Source organism: Lagenorhynchus albirostris, chromosome 4, assembly GCF_949774975.1.
Source record: "Lagenorhynchus albirostris chromosome 4, mLagAlb1.1, whole genome shotgun sequence".
In the NCBI taxonomy this organism is placed as follows: Eukaryota; Metazoa; Chordata; class Mammalia; order Artiodactyla; family Delphinidae; genus Lagenorhynchus; species Lagenorhynchus albirostris.
In genome coordinates this window covers 50,638,288-50,655,149 of record NC_083098.1, presented here as the reverse complement: position 1 = coordinate 50,655,149, position 16,862 = coordinate 50,638,288, and the positions used below count along the sequence as shown (strand labels likewise).

At 38.2% G+C, this 16,862-nt stretch overlaps 1 protein-coding gene across 1 annotated transcript in view; it reads left to right on the top strand.

Annotated features, from left to right (window-relative positions):
- SLC4A4 (solute carrier family 4 member 4) overlaps window positions 1-16,862 on the top strand; it is a 347,265-nt gene that overhangs the window by 235,698 nt on the left and 94,705 nt on the right. The window contains exons 9-12 of the mRNA XM_060148054.1: window positions 3,535-3,622; window positions 5,833-5,987; window positions 6,616-6,729; window positions 8,930-9,104. Coding sequence (XP_060004037.1) covers window positions 3,535-3,622; window positions 5,833-5,987; window positions 6,616-6,729; window positions 8,930-9,104 — 532 coding nt within the window. The remainder of the gene's footprint in view (window positions 1-3,534; window positions 3,623-5,832; window positions 5,988-6,615; window positions 6,730-8,929; window positions 9,105-16,862) is intronic.

The following is a 16,862-nucleotide window of genomic DNA, read 5'->3' as shown; positions in this document are numbered from 1 at the left end:
ACAGATCATCTGGTACTGATTTTTGTTGTGGAGAATGCTAGAGACGTCCTCCCCAGGCACAATTAGTTGTATGGAAAAGCGAGCGCATAAGAATAGAAGGGCCCCATGAAGATTCTCGAGACAACCAGGCACTATTAAAAATTCTAACTATGACTTGTTTCTAGTATTGAGTGAATAAAAACAACTCAGCAACATAAATTATTTCTCCCAAGCCATCAACATGAGCTGTGCTCTTTCAGCCACACAAATTTGATGTTTACTCTAATTTGTTAATAAAGAAAAAAAGCTTCTGTTTAAAAAAAACATCTGTCCCTTGACAAAAAACAGCTTGAGTCATGAAAGAAGTTTTCAGTACATTATAAAAGCTGAGTTTGGCAAGAGGTACTTCTATCATAAAAATTGTAACAGCTTTTGCTTCTTTGAGGGTTAAAGAGGAGAGAACATGTTTCAGGCAGAGGGAACTTCAACTTGATGAGTTTTTCTGTGTTGTTAGTTTTCCCAGATCTCTCATCCCCATTTCAACAACGCAGTTCAAATTAGAGGCTTCTTAAGGGTCTGCTTTCCTACAGATGAAATTCTTGACCAGAGGTGATGTTTCCTGCTACTTGTAGATGTCCAGATTTCCTCTCTATATCATTTTAAGGAGATGAATTTACTGAATGGTTCCTGCCTGGAGTAATGTGAAAATTTTAACTGATATGTAATATTTTATTTCTATTTGGCACTTGATGATTTCCATTAAAGTATATATATATATATATAAAATATAATATATATATTATATATTATATAATATATATAATAATTATAATATATTTTATATACAATAATAGATATGATATATAATATATTATATATATATACTTACAATAATACATAAGAGTGTGTGTGTGTGTATATATATATATATATATATATAAAATTTTTTAAAATAAAAATCACATTACCCAGTAAAGGGGAATTGTACCTTTGTATCTAGGTTAGTAAAACACTATAGCTCTCATATGCTGGGTTTATTGCTATAATAAATGTTATGGTCACCACTGGTCTATTACTGCCATTCATTCTTTGGTACTATTTAGTAAAGAGCAGAGTAAAAACTCATAGAAAATGTATGCCCTCATCTTATAGTATTTAAGTTAGAGGATCCATTATTCTATCAGTTCTTGGACTAGTTACCCATTGTCTGCCAAAGTTTTTATTTGGGGACTGTTAATGACTGAGAGTATCTTCCTCACTTTCTAACAAGACACTATTTTGGCTTTGTTGCCATTTAGTCAACCTGATCATTAATTTATGTGTCAGTTGATAAATGTGCATTTCTATAATGTGTATTTCTAAATGTAAAATAATCATGATGGAGATACTAGGGAGAGGTAGGAAGAGGTAGAGAGTGGCTCTGGAAAGGTTTTAGATATTACGTATTACTCAGACACTAGTATTTAGATACATTGAAATAATAAAAAATGACGAGCAAAGGAAATCCGTTATCTAAAAATGTATTTAGTAAAGCATCCAGGTGTTATGTATTTTCTCTTACTGCACCACATCTGCCTTCTTCTGCCTAAAACTATGGGCTTATTGTCCTGCCTGACAGCTGGCCCTTGGTAGACAGGTAAATAGGATTGGGACATGTGACCAGCACTGTAGATGTTTCTTAATGAGATTTATATTTTACTGTAGTGGTTAAATATTTTTTTGGGGTGTTGCACTCAAATCAGTGATCCGCCCCTTCAGAAAAATGCATTGTACTGTCCATAAAAAAACACTTTATAATACTGTATGTAGTGGTATATAAATTAGGTCCAACTTCAAAAGAAGAAAAGTTCTAGTTAGAAGAACTAAAATCCAATTCTAATAATGACTTCCTTCATACTTGAACAGACTTTTGCACCTGCTGATTGCTTTTGCTGTTTCTTCTACTGTGATAACACTTGAAAGCGAGTGTACCGCTCCACTCCAGAACTGGTTTCTAAGCAAATAAATACTGAATGGTTTTATGGTTATTCTGGTATAAAATATGGGTATTCAGACTTTCAGATTTACCTTCTTCCATTCTCAATTTGTTTTTTTTTTTCTTCACTCTTTGGATTGAATTTTATGATGAAAAAAGGAACTACCTATTCAAGGGCATTTGGGAACAGACCCTAATACCTTGAAGAGTGCTTGCTATCAGTCCTTTCTTATTTAAAATGAGATATATAGGATTAAATTAGTAAAAGAATAAAATTTTACTAAGAAAAGTCCTAAGCCATTCCTGGTCCCATAAAATCTTACCGAAGTTTTCTTGTCTTCAGCTAAGTATCCACAACATCTTTCCCCAGAGTGACGTATGGAAGTCATAGTTGGATAGCTTTTCTCTGTGAAGTCACAACTCTGGTATATAGGTTGGGCAGGTATTATTAAGCAGAACCGTGTGCTGAAAAAAACAGGAGGTAAGAAGTCCTGTCTATCTACTCTGTCATTTATTAGGGACAGTCTTTGGGCTCATCCATAACTTCCTTGAACCTAGGTTTCTTCACCATTAAATGGAAATAAGATACCTGTCCTTATTGCAGAGGCTAGTAAGAGTTTAAATGATGTGTGAATGTGAAATGATTTACAGGCTTTAAAAAACTGTGCAAACAGAGGATATGATCATTTTTATTGTCCTCATTATCTCCATGTTAGGTAAGACATGATCATAAGTAAGCAAGGAAGGGATTTATCTAGTGTTGCCTCCTGTCTGTGTTTTTAAATTCATTTACTTACTGGGTTTCCTGCTCCCCAGTTGAGACATGCATCTTTGCCCTTATGATCAGTGAGGGATTCCTTCCAACATGATAAGGGGTGAACTTAAGTGGAGATAAGCTCATTATTGCGAGTTTCAAGACCTGCTTGCTATGGAACAGTGCTTTGTGCATTATCCAGAAAACAAGTTTGGAAAAGAAACTTGTTGACGCCCATGAAAGAATTTTAGCTGTGCATGGTGCTTTATTTTGAATTTCTCTCATATTTTTCTTTCTTTGCTTTGGCTGTCAGCATGTGGCTTACTTGTAGAAGACTTGGTTTTTGCTGACTCCCAGCCACTTCTGAGTAGAAATATTTCTTAAAAATATGGAGAGGATCATTTGTCATCATCCATATTGGGTAAAGAAACGTCAGAGAAATCTGAAGATGTACTAAGTCTTTCTCGTTATTGTGCTTAATGGGTTTTCTCCAAAGATTCTGAGAGTCAGAAGAAAGGGAGAGAGAGAAGAAAGTTTAGAAAAGAAAGATTGAATGACTCATAAAGTGAACCTTTCCTTCTCTGTGAAGAAGCTTCTCAGGTTTCCATGCTAAATTCTCCCTTGCTTCCAAATAAATGAAAAACAGTTTGTGTTTCACAACAGCGTGAAAGAGTATCTTTCACATTAGCAAGAATATTACCTTTGTTTTAAAGGTGAATTCTAGACCTAACCGTTTTATGAATTAGGGTAAATGTGTCTCAGTGTTATGTGTGTTGAGTTTGATGAAATGTGTGTTATAGCCTTTGCTTCTTTCCTCTTCCATTAGGTTCTTGTTCATTCTCTTAGGTCCTAAGGGGAAAGCCAAGTCCTACCATGAGATTGGCAGAGCCATTGCCACCTTGATGTCTGATGAGGTAGGGAATCGGGAAGATGGTGATCTGTGAATGTCCTACTTGTGTTTTCATACTGTGAGTTGGCTGTCACAATTTATTCAGTTAGAATTATGTAGTTACCAACCTTCTTAAAACATGAGGTACAGTCGTTCATGCAAATGAGCTGACATCTGCATTTGATAGTTTTCAAAAAATAAATTTTATGTTAGAATAAGTCATATTTTCCTTTCTTCCTCTAAACTGAGCTATGTTAAATATTATTTAAAAGGTTCAAGACACTGTATTAACTTAATCTCTTAAAGTGTTTAATATATTAATTCTGGAAACTCGTGTCCATATACTGTGTTGTTTCAGAAATGATGGGTTCTATAAAATAATGCATAATATAATGGATAATGCATTTTTTCCCTTAGGTATCAGAAAGTACCTGTTTTTGTGGTTTTCTTATCTTGTGGGAAGGAATGATACATATATTAAAATGCATTAGCAACTGTTACTGCAGAGCATCTAGTACGTTGGAATTATGACCATACTCTCCTAATAGCTTGAATGTCATTACACACATTATGTAGACAGAACGAAACTCCAAACTGGTCTCATAGGAGGAGAAATACTATGAGAATATAGGAGCACTAATTTCTGCTTTTGCATCTTTGTAGCTTACTATTTTCCCGAATGTTTTGTTTTTGCTTCATTGCTTGATATGTTAGCTTCTCCGTGTGTTAAGTGGAGAATAGAGCATTTAGCTATGGCAAGTTCTATATAGTGATTACCAGATGGTTACTTAATCTGAGAGCATTGATGAATAGCAATGCTGTTTTTTTCCCCTTGAGGCAACTAAGCATCTCAGTGGGTTCTTTCATTTATTTTTGCATATTTATGATTTCTTTAAAAAAATGATTCCTCCAAAGATGTATCAATTAGAAATGTTTTAGGCTGCAAATGACAGAAAATTTGACTTATTGTGACTTAAACAATTTAGGTTTTATTTTGTTCACATATGAGGAAATTTGGAGGTAGGTGGTTGCTGGAGTTGGTTTAATTTAACTGCTTAATGATAAAATCAAGTCCCAAGGCTCTTGCTTTGTGGTCTTAAGATGGCTACTACCGTCAACTCCAGTCACGTCATCTGTATGCAAGGCAGGAGGAAGGAGGAAGGGAAGTGTTAGCTGTGTCTGTCTCTTTTAACAGGTATTCAAAAGCTATCCCCCACCCCCCTTCTTTTTTAATCTCATGGGTCAGAATTGCCCATCCTTATCGTCAGGGTAGGCTGGGAAAATGACGACTTTCCAGCCTCTACTAAGGGAAGTAGCAAGAGAAAATAAGGCTGTGGCCAATTGTGTCCACTACAGATGATATGCTGGCACTTTGTATTGCCCTCCCCTCAACCCCACAACCCCCAGACCATTGGTGTTTGCTTGGTAGCTTTTAAAAATTCTAATTGAGGAGAAGAGTCTTAGTAGCGATCTTTAAGAATAGGTAAGGGTATCAAATAAGGGCCATCTTCTCTCCTGGAGACTAAAGAATTTGACTTAGCGAGGTATGAAAGTCTTAGGTTATGTGTAAAGGACTTTCAGATCATCAGCCAGGTTAGAGAAATGGAGCGATTGACAAAGAGGATTATGGACGTCTGGAGGCTCCTTCTTTGGATATTTGCATAAAAGACATAGAACATTTGCTGCCTTGGATGGTTTAGTTATTGCCTTGCTAAAAGATAGACAGATGATCACCTACTTAAAGCCCTTTGCTTTAACACACATTATTTGTGTGTTTGAGAGCTGCAGTGTCTGAGTCTTAACTCAGTCTTAACAATCAGCTTGAACTTACCCTTCTTGAATTATAAGCAATGGTTTGGCGCAGTAGTTTTTATTTTGGGGAATGATCTTCAGTATATTTCTCTAAACCATTTTCATCTGGCTTCCATCACAACTATATCAGTAATGGTGCATACTAGTGGGAGATGAAAGGCAATGTTGTTTTATGGTATTGATAGAAAAAATCATATAAAAGAAACACAGCTGTGTTCTCATGCCTCTACCTATATTCTTTGGGTTCATAATCTGAATACCAAAATATTTTGGGGTAAGCTGAACAGTAGCAAATATGGGGCTATGGTTATAGTAATGTTATAGTAATGTTAAAGTGGATTATTGCATTCTTCAGGCTCTACATGATGTGAGGCATGTGGAGAGCTCTCTTGTTGGATCAGCACATCTCTTTTTATTCTTTAGGTGTTCCATGACATCGCTTATAAAGCAAAAGATAGGCAGGACCTGATTGCTGGCATTGACGAGTTCCTAGATGAAGTCATTGTCCTTCCACCCGGGGAATGGGATCCAGCGATCAGGATAGAGCCCCCTAAGAGTCTTCCATCATCTGACAAAAGGTAAAATTTTCAGGCCATTGGGAGTTTTCATCCTTGAGAAGGAGGTTGTGTTTAGAAAAGGAAAGAGGTTCAGCCAACTGCCCTAAGATTTTCAGGTTTCCATTCAACTTGAGGTATTATCTCAAATGAATCACACATGTGCCTTGGTTTGACATTTCCTTGACACGATAAAATGAATGTTATATGTTGTGATTAGTGATGACAAATTAGAGATCTCAGATTATGATATTGGAATACATTGTAGAGATTTTTTTCGGGTTGTTTCGGGGACTCCTTGTACATGTGGAAAGATTCGTTTACTCAAGATGACTCCCTGTAGATTTAAGAGGTTAAGAAATTGGATGAGATAATTGAGGAGAAGCCATTTTCTAGAAATCTGTGTTTTTCCAGGTGAAACAATTTCCCTCTTATACAACATACAAGTTATTCAACTTTCTGTTCATCCACTCATTTGTCTTGGCTCTCAACAGAACATTTCAAAAGTTGTTTGTTAGGATGGCAGCCGGAAATAATTATCTTTCTCCCAGAGGGTTTTCGGTCCATCTCTTTATCAGCTAGTGCAGGACCCAGCTAAGAGGCAGGTGAATGAAATAAACTAATCTTTTTTTGGCTCTGTTGTCTTGCTTAGAAAGAATATGTACTCAGGTGGAGAAAATGTTCAGATGAACGGGGACACGCCCCATGATGGAGGCCATGGAGGAGGAGGACACGCGGATTGTGAGGAATTACAGCGCACTGGAAGGTAACTTATGGATTCGTCTGTCCTTCATGATGAGGTTCTCTTCCGATCTGAATTTACCTTCATCTTTCTGTCAGCATTTTATTCACCTGTTTGTACTTTTGTTTGGTCAGCCAGCACACATTTATGGTGTATCTGTTAGTCACAGGCACTTGGGATGCAGCAGTGAATGAAAGAAAAACCCCTTTCCTTATGGGTCTTACCTTGTAGTGGTAGGAGACAAACAACGAGCAAATAACGAAATGTGGATCTGGTTTTATGGGGCAAAATAAAGCAGAAGTAGGGAGTTTCTGTGATGAGAGAAAGGTATTAGATATTACCATGAGTGAGGGGTGTTAGAGAGAAAGAGAACTCGTGGGTGAGTGTTGCAGGGAGCCTGAGTATTGTGCCAGTCTTCCCCACTTGGCTTTCATGATTCCCTCCCTCCCCGGTACATTTACTCAGAAGTGGGTAACATGTTACAGAAATGAGTAACTCCCAGGCTACCATCTCCTGGGCCTGCAGTGGGGAATTCAGGTTTCCCAGATCGCTTTGGTTAAATCTCTTTACATTAGGATTTCCTTCATGGTTAGGTTCTCCATTTCATTGTGGGTTAACTATAGTTTTAAGTGGGATACTCTTTATGAAGATATGGCTTTTTAAAAACACTGCAGATTTTTTGAAAACACAAAAGTAAGTCATTTTAATATGCAGTCGAATCTGAATGAAATTATGTTATTTTCTTCCCCTGATGACCCACTTGGGTTTCTCTCCCAAATTAAGAGGACATTATTTCTCTCCTCTTCCATCTTAAAGAATAGAGAGTAGGGGCTTCCCTGGTGGCGCAGTGGTTGAGAGTCTGCCTGCCGATGCAGGGGAAACGGGTTCGTGCCCAGGTCCGGGAAGATCCCACATGCTGCAGAGTGGCTGGGCCCGTGAGCCATGGCCGCTGAGCCTGCGCGTCCGGAACCTGTGCTCCGCAACGGGAGAGGCCACAACAGTGAGAGGCCCGCGTACCACAAAAGAAAAAAAAAGAATAGAGAGTAGAACTTCTCTTTCCCCCATTTTTTTTTTTCTGACTAGTTCTTTACAACCTATTTCCATTAGGAATATACTTTTCCTTTTATACAGATATAATTTTGGGGATTTAACTTTTTAATTTAATCAGACTGTTATTTCCTTCTTCCATATTTTACGTTCCCTAAATGTATTGCATGTCTGCAGCATGCCTGGTACCATGCACAGCCCTGTGCGTACCAAGAAAACTGAAGCAGGGCACTGACTGCAGCTAAGATAGACAGACAGGCAATCCTGAGAAAACGTGATAGCCCCTAGTGAATGTCTGAACTATGAATGGAGGGTCAAGACCTCAGAGGGCTGTTGAGCTCTGAGGGAGGGCATCATAGGCAGAAGGCACAGCATGGGAAAGGCTGAGCGAGGTTTGGTTCGGGGTGGGTGGGGGAGTGAGTTGACAGATGCTTGAGTCAGCTGACTTGCTGACGAATGTGATGGGTCTCAGCTTGGGATGCTCTTCCATGACACACCTGCATGGTTTCCTTCCTTAATTCCTTCCAATCCTCACCCCAAAGTCACTTGCTTGGGAGGCCTGATCTGCCCGCTCTAAATTTCAGGCATAGCACTCTAGCACTTAATAACCTGCTTCCCCACTTAATTTTTTCTTTGATGTTTTAGCACCATGCATTTTACTTATTTTGTTTCCCCCACGCAGAAAGTAACTCCATGAGAGTGGGTATTTTTTTCCTGTGTTGTTCACTGCTGTTTTTCCAGCACCCAGAATAGTACTGGGCATGTCACAGATGCCCAATAAACATTTGTGGAGTGAATGAATGAGTGAATGAATGAATGAGGCTGGAAGGGAAGCTATGACAAGATTATAAAGGGCCTTATATGATCTGCTCACATGTTTGGATGTTTTTCTTCAGACAGTGAGAAATTTAATTCATCTACACAGTTCATTCTCGTCTAAAGACCAACTGTCTAGTCTTTAGGGAACGTGATGCCTAATTTGGTGACCAAAAAAGAGACAGAAGAAGATTTATTATTCACAGTCCTCTGGTTTTATCTTAAGTAGTTGAAGAGTATCTTCTAATTCAAACATTTTAAATACAAATTCTTTGTGGTTAAATTATCTCTAAGTTATCTCTTGGTTAATTTGATGGTAATTTATTTTATGTTGTCACGTGTTTGCTTTCTCCCTATGCAGGTTCTGTGGTGGACTAATTAAGGACATAAAGAGGAAAGCACCATTTTTTGCCAGTGATTTTTATGATGCTTTAAATATTCAGGCTCTTTCAGCAATTCTCTTCATTTATCTGGCAACAGTAACTAATGCTATCACTTTTGGAGGACTGCTTGGGGATGCCACTGACAACATGCAGGTGGGTTTGGTTTGGGGAAAGACACAAATAGTACAGCCCAGATTGCCTTCCTCACCCCTACAGCTCAGCTAGAAGCAGATGGCCTTTCAGTTACTCAGCATGATTTTCTTTCTTTTGCTAGATGCTGCATTTTACTTTGCTTCTGGCCTGCTGCTGTATTTCCAGCATTTTAGTAATTACAAAAATAGCTTGATGAAATCTGGCTTGAGTCACAAGTGGGGAAAAGAAGGGAAGGAAATGAGATACATAATTCTGTTTGGGCAAAAGCGTATCAGCTGCTTTAGTTTTGTGCTGGGTATAAGGTTAAGATCTTCTATTACCTTGAGTGTGTGGACCATACTATTAAACTTGATGATATATCAAGTTTTGGGGAATACCTGGTTAGCTTCCTTTTTCATGTGAGCAAGCGATTGAGTGATTTGCTCAAGATTGGATTTACATCTCTATCGGTAGAGCTCAGCTTTAAGGAATAAAAGCTAGGTGTTGATTTTCCTATTCCTGAATCTGCCTCTCATTAAGCTGTGTAGACTCTAGCTTAACTTATTTTGTATAAACCACAATTTGTTGGTTACTTTGCAGGTGGCATTCACCTTCCTTTTGTATCAATAATAGCTGAAGCTTTAGTTATAGAGAAGATATTTTAAATTCCCATAATCAGAAAAATATGTACAAAACTTCTCTTAGTTGATCCAGTCATTAGGGAAAAATAGGTATTGTGCTAGGTGCTGAGTGAGTAGCGAGTGAAGCTGAAAACAGCTGGATTCAAGCCCTTTTCAAACTCTGTCCTTCTATGTTACTACTTATTACTGTTTAACCTATGTGACATTCATAAGTGCTGCCAACCAGCTTATTTTTTTAAAAAAATACAGCTGATTCCAAAGGATTGCTTTTCTTCTACTTCTCTTTTCTCCCCTGGGCACATTCATGTTTTAGATTTCTGCTTAAACACAAAATTAAGATGGAGACTCTCTATGACATCTGTGTTGACCCAAGCAAAAAGGGAGACATTACTTTAAACAATTGTAATTCGTCTGTTAAGAGAGCTTTTATCTTTTAGCCTTTATCTACTGCTGTAAAGCATGTTACCCCTAAATCCAAGGCTTCAAACAACCATTTTATTATTCTCTCTCATGTTTTTGGTGGTTGGTGGACTCAGGTGGGTAGTTCTCTTGGGTCTTCATAGACTTGTGAGTGAGATGGCAGCTGAGATTGGAGTTGCCTGAGGACTTCTTTAGTCACATGACTGGTGCCTAGGCTGGGAAGTCTGGTAGTTGGGGACTGAGGGCTCCCCACATGACTTTTCCTAGTTCCCATGTGAATGTGCACTCAGGATTCCTTCATTTTCTGATTTTCAAAGAGGTTGAAAATTCGATTGCTTACATGAAATCTGGTGATCCTTAAATATTGGCAACTGATTAACATTTTAAAAGTTACATTGTTCTGCCCAGAAAGCACATTCCCCAGGCATGGGGAATCGAAACCAAGCATGGTAGGACACAGAGATGAAGTATATGAAGAGAGTGTTTCCCCCTTTTTTTCCTCATTCATAAGACAAGAATGAATAAATTAAATTGTAACAGTGTTGTCAGAATGGTATTTTTTATAAAATCTGATCTGTATTCAAATTGGGCAGCTATTCTTCATCTAAATGAGAGCATAATGATAACTAAAGCACATCATTCAAGAGAACAAATGGAAAAGAAAGCACGGGAGAAGCACCTTGAGGCCAGCATGGAGAAGATAATACAGGCAGCCTCACATAAAGAAAATCAGACCTTCCTCCCCACAGATACACTAGAAATACATCTAAACGTGCAACTGCTCCTATAGTACACCCACTGAACGCTGGTAGAAGACCTCAGACCTCCCAAAAGGCAAGAAACTCCCCATGTACCTGGCCGTGTGGATGAAAGGCTCTTGGTGCTCCAGCCAGGAGTCAGTGCTGTGCCTCTGAGGTGGGGGAGCCAACTTCAGGACACTGGTCCACAAGAGACCTCCCAGCTCCACGTAATATCAAACAGCGAATATCTCCCAGAGATCTCCATCTCAACACCAACACCCAGCTTCACTCAACAACCAGCAACCTACAGTGCTGGACACCCTATGCAAAACAGCTAGCAAGACAGGAACACAGCCCCATCCATTAGCAAAGAGGCTGCCTAAAATCATAATAAGGCCACAGACACCCCAAAACACACCACCAGACGTGGACCCGCCCACCAGAAAGACAAGGTCCACCACCATCCACCAGAAGACAGGCACTAGTCCCCTCCACCAGGAAGCCTACACAAGCCACTGAACCAGCCTTACCCACTGGGGACAGACACAAAAAACAGCGGGAACTACGAATGTGCAGCCAGTGAAAAGGGGACCCCAAACACAGTAAGATAAGCAAAATGAGAAGACAGAAAAACACACAGCAGATGAAGGAGCAAGGTAAAACCCCACCAGACCTAACAAATGAAGAGGAAATAGGCAGTCTACCTGAAAAACAATTCAGGATAATGATAGTAAAGATGATCCAAAATCTTGGAAATAGAATAGACAAAATGCAAGAAACACTTAACAAGGATCTAGAAGAACTAAAGAGGAAACAAGCAACAATGAACAACACAATAAATGAAATTAAAAATACTCTAGAAGGGATCAGTAGCAGAATAACTGAGGCAGAAGAACGGATAAGTGACCTGGAAGATAAAATAGTGGAAATAACTACTGCAGAGCAGAATAAAGAAGAAAGAATGAAAAGAACTGAGGACAGTCTCAGAGTCCTCTGGGACAACATTAAAAGCACCAACATTCGAATTATAGGGGTCCCAGAAGAAGAAGAGAAAAAGAAAGGGACTGAGAAAATATTTGAAGAGATTAGAGTTGAAAACTTCCCTAATTCGGGAAAGGAAATAGTTAATCAAGTCCAGGAAGCACAGAGAGTCCAATACAGGATAAATCCAAGGAGAAACACGCCAAGACACCTATTAATCAAACTATCAAAAATTAAATTAAAAAACATATTAAAAGCAGCAAGGGAAAAACAACAAATAAAACACAAGGGAATCTCCATAAGGTTAACAGCTGATCTTTCAGCAGAAACTCTGCAGGCCAGAAGGGAGTGGCAGGACATATATATATATATATATATATATATATATATATATATATATATATATATATATATATATATATTTTTTTTTTTTTTTTTTTTTTTTTGGCAGTACACGGGCCTCTCACTGTTGTAGCCTCTCCTGCTGCGGAGCACAGGCGCCGGACGTGCAGGCTCAGCGGCCATGGCTCACGGGCTTAGTCGCTCCGCAGCATGTGGGATCTTCCCGGACCGGGGCACAAGCCCATGTCCCCTGCATTGGCAGGCAGACTCTCAACCACTGGGCCACCAGGGAAGCCCCAAGGCAGGACATATTAAAAGTGATGAAGAAGAAAAACCTACAACCAAGATTACTCTACCCAGCAAGGATCTCATTCAGATTTGATGGAGAAATTAAAACCTTTACAGACAAGCAAAAGCTGAGAGAGTTCAGCACCACCAAACCAGCTTTACAACAAATGCTAAAGGAACTTCTCTAGGCAAGAAACACAAGAGAAGGAAAAGACCTACAATAACAAACCCAAAACAATTAAGAAAATGGGAATAGGAACGTAGGTATTGGCAATTACCTTAAATGTAAATGGATTAAATGCTCCCACCAAAAGACAGAGACTGGCTGAATGGATATAAAAACAAGACCTGTATATATGCTGTCTACAAGAGACCCACTTCAGACCTAGGGACGCATACAGACAGAAAGTCAGGGGATGGAAAAAGATATTCCATGCAAATGGATATCAAAAGAAAGCTAGAGTAGCAATTCTCATATCAGACAAAATAGACTTTAAAATAAAGACTATTACAAGAGACAAGGAAGGACACTACATGATGATCAAGGGATCGATCCAAGAAGATATAACAATTGTAAATATTTATGCACCCAGCATAAGAGCACCTCAATACATAAGGCAAATGCTAACAGCCATAAAAGGGGAAATTGACAGTAACACAGTCATAGTAGGGGACTTTAACACCCCACTTTCACCAATGGACAGATCATCCAAAATGAAAATAAATAAGGAAACACAAGCTTTAAATGATACATTAAACAAGATGGACTTAATTGCTATTTATAGGACATTCCATCCAAAAACAACAGAATACACATTTTTCTCAAGTGCTCATGGAACATTCTCCAGGATAGATCGTATCTTGGGTCACAAATCAAGCCTTGGTAAGTTTAAGAAAATTGAAATTGTATCAGGTATCTTTTCTGACCACAACACTATGAGACTAGATATCAATTATAGGAAAAGATCTGTAAAAAACACAAACACATGGAGGCTAAACAATACACTACTTAATAACGAAGTGATCACTGAAGAAATCAAAGAGGAAATCAAAAAATACCTAGAAACAAATGACAATGGAGACACGATGACACAAAACCTATGGAATGCAGCAAAAGCAGTTCTAAGAGGGAAGTTTATAACAATACAGTCCTACCTTAAGAAACAGGAAAATCTCAAACAACCTAACCTTGCACCTAAAGCAATTAGAGAAAGAACAAAAAACCCCAAAGTTAGCAGAAGGAAAGAAATCATAAAGATCAGATCAGAAATAAATGATAAATAAATGAAGGAAACGATAGCAAAGATCAATAAAACTAAATGCTGGCTCTTTAAGAAGATAAACAAAATTGATAAACCATTAGCCAGACTCATGAAGAAAAAAAGGGAGAAACTCAGATCAATAGAATTAGAAATGAAAAAGGAGAAGTAACAACTGACACTGCAGAAATACAAAGCATCATGAGAGATTACTGCAAGCAACTCTATGTCAATAAAACGGACAGCCTGGAAGAAATGGACAAATTCTTAGAAAAGCACAACCTTCTGAGACTGAACCAGGAAGAAATAGAAAATATGAACAGACCAATCACAAGCACTGAAATTGAAACTGTGATTAAAAATCTTCCAAAAAACAAAAGCCCAGGCCCAGATGGCTTCACAGGCGAATTCTATCAAACATTAAAGAAGAGCTAACACCTATCCTTCTCAAACTCTTCCAAAATATAGCAGAGTGGGGAACACTCCAAAACTCATTCTGTGAGGCCACCATCACCCTGATAACAAAACCAGACATAGATGTCACAAAGAAGGAGAACTTAAGGCCAATATCACTGATGAACATAGATGCAAAGATACTCAACAAAATACTACCAAATAGAATCCAACAGCACATTAAAAGGATCATACACCATGATCAAGTGGGGTTTATTCCAGGAATGCAAGGATTCTTCAATATACGCAAATCAGTCAACGTGATATACCATATTAACAAATTGAAGGATAAAAACCATATGATCATCTCAATAGATGCAGAGAAAGCTTTCGACAAAATTAAACACCCATTTATGATAAAAACCCTGCAGAAAGTAGGCATAGAGGGAACTTTCCTCAACATAATAAAGGCCATATATGACAAACCCACAGCCAACATCGTCCTCAATGGTGAAAAACTGAAACCATTTCCACTAAGATCAGGAGCAAGACAAGGTTGTCCACTCTCACCACTCTTATTCAACATAGTTTTGGAAGTTTTAGCCACAGCAATCAGAAAAGAAAAAGAAAAGGAATCCAAATTGGAAAAAAAGAAGTAAAGCTGTCACTGTTTGCAGATGACATGATACTATACATAGAGAATCCTAAAGATGCTACCAGAAAACTACTAGAGCTAATCAATGAATTTGGTAAAGTAGCAGGATACAAAATTAATACACAGAAATCTCTAGCATTCCTATACACTAATGATGAAAAATCTGAAAGTGAAATCAAGAAAACACTCCCATTTACCATTGCAACAAAAAGAATAAAATATCTAGGAATAAACCTACCTAAGGAGACAAAAGACCTGTATGCAGAAAATTATAAGACACTGATGAAAGAAATTAAAGATGATACAAATAGATGGAGAGATATACCATGTTCTTGGATTGGAAGAATCAACATTGTGAAAATGACTCTACTACCCAAAGCAATCTACAGATTCAATGCAATCCCTATCAAACTACCACTGGCATTTTTCACAGAACTAGAACAAAAAATTTCACAATTTGTATGGAAACACAAAAGACCCCGAATAGCCAAAGCAATCTTGAGAACGAAAAACGGAGCTGGAGGAATCAGCCTCCCTGACTTCAGACTATACTACAAAGCTACAATAATCAACACAGTATGGTACTGGCACAAAAACAGAAAGATAGATCAATGGAACAGGATAGAAAGCCCAGAGATAAACCCACACACATATGGTCACCTTATCTTTGATAAAGGAGGTAAGAATATACAGTGGAGAAAAGACAGCCTCTTCAACAAGTGGTGCTGGGAAAACTGGATAGCTACATGTAAGAGAATGAAATTGGAGCACTTCTTATCACCATACACAAAAATAAACTCAAAATTGATTAAAGACCTAAATGTAAAGCCAGAAACTGTCAAACTCTTAGAGGAAAACATAGGCAGAGCACTCTATGTCATAAATCACAGCAAGATCTTTTTTGACCCACCTCCTAGAAAAATGGAAATAAAAACAAAAATAAACAAATGGGACCTAATGAAATTTAAAAGCTTTTGCACAGCAAAAGATACCATAAACAAGATCAAAAGACAACCCTCAGAAAGGGAGAAAATATTTGCAAATGAAGCAATTGACAAAGGATTAATCTCCAAAATTTACAAGCAGTTCATGCAGCTCAATAACAAAAACATACAACCCAGTCCAAAAATGGGCAGAAGACCTAAATAGACATTTCTCCAAAGAAAATATACAGATTGCCAGCAAACACATGAAAGAATGCTCAACATCATTAATCATTAGAGAAAGGCAAATCAAAACTCCAATGAGATATTATCTCACACCAGTCAGAATGGCCATCATCAAAAAATCTAGAAACAATAAATGCTGGAGAGGGTGTGGAGAAAAGGGAACACTCTTGCACTGTTGGTGGGAATGTAAATTGATACAGCCACTATGGAGAACAGTATGGAGGTTCCTCAAAAAACTACAAATAGAACTACCATATGACCCAGCAATCCCACTACTGGGCATGTACCCTGAGAAAACCATAATTCAAAAAGATTCATGTACCAGAATGTTCATTGCAGCTCTATTTACAATAGCCAGGACATGGAAGCAACCTAAGTGTCCATCATTGGATGAATGGATAAAGAAGATATGGCACATATATACAATGGAATATTAGCCATAAAAAGAAATGAAACTGAGTTATTTGTATTGAGGTGGATGGACCTAGAGTGTGTCATACAGAGTGAAGTAAGTCAGAAAGAGAAAAACAAATACCGTACGCTAACACATATATGGAATCTAAGAAAAAAAAAGTCATGAAGAACCTAGTGGTAAGAAGGGAATAAAGACACAGATCTACTAGAGAATGGACTTGAGGATATGGGGAGGGGGAAGGGTAAGCTGTGACAAAGTGAGAGAGTGGCATGGACATATATACACTACCAAACATAAAATAGATAGCTAGTGCGAAGCAGCTGCACAGCACAGGGAGATTAGCTCCGTGGTTTGTGACCACCTAGAGCGGTGGGATAGGGAGGGTGGGAGGGAGGGAGAAGCAAGAGGGAAGAGATATGGGAACATATATATATATGTATAACTGATTCACTTTGTTATAAAGCAGAAACTAACCG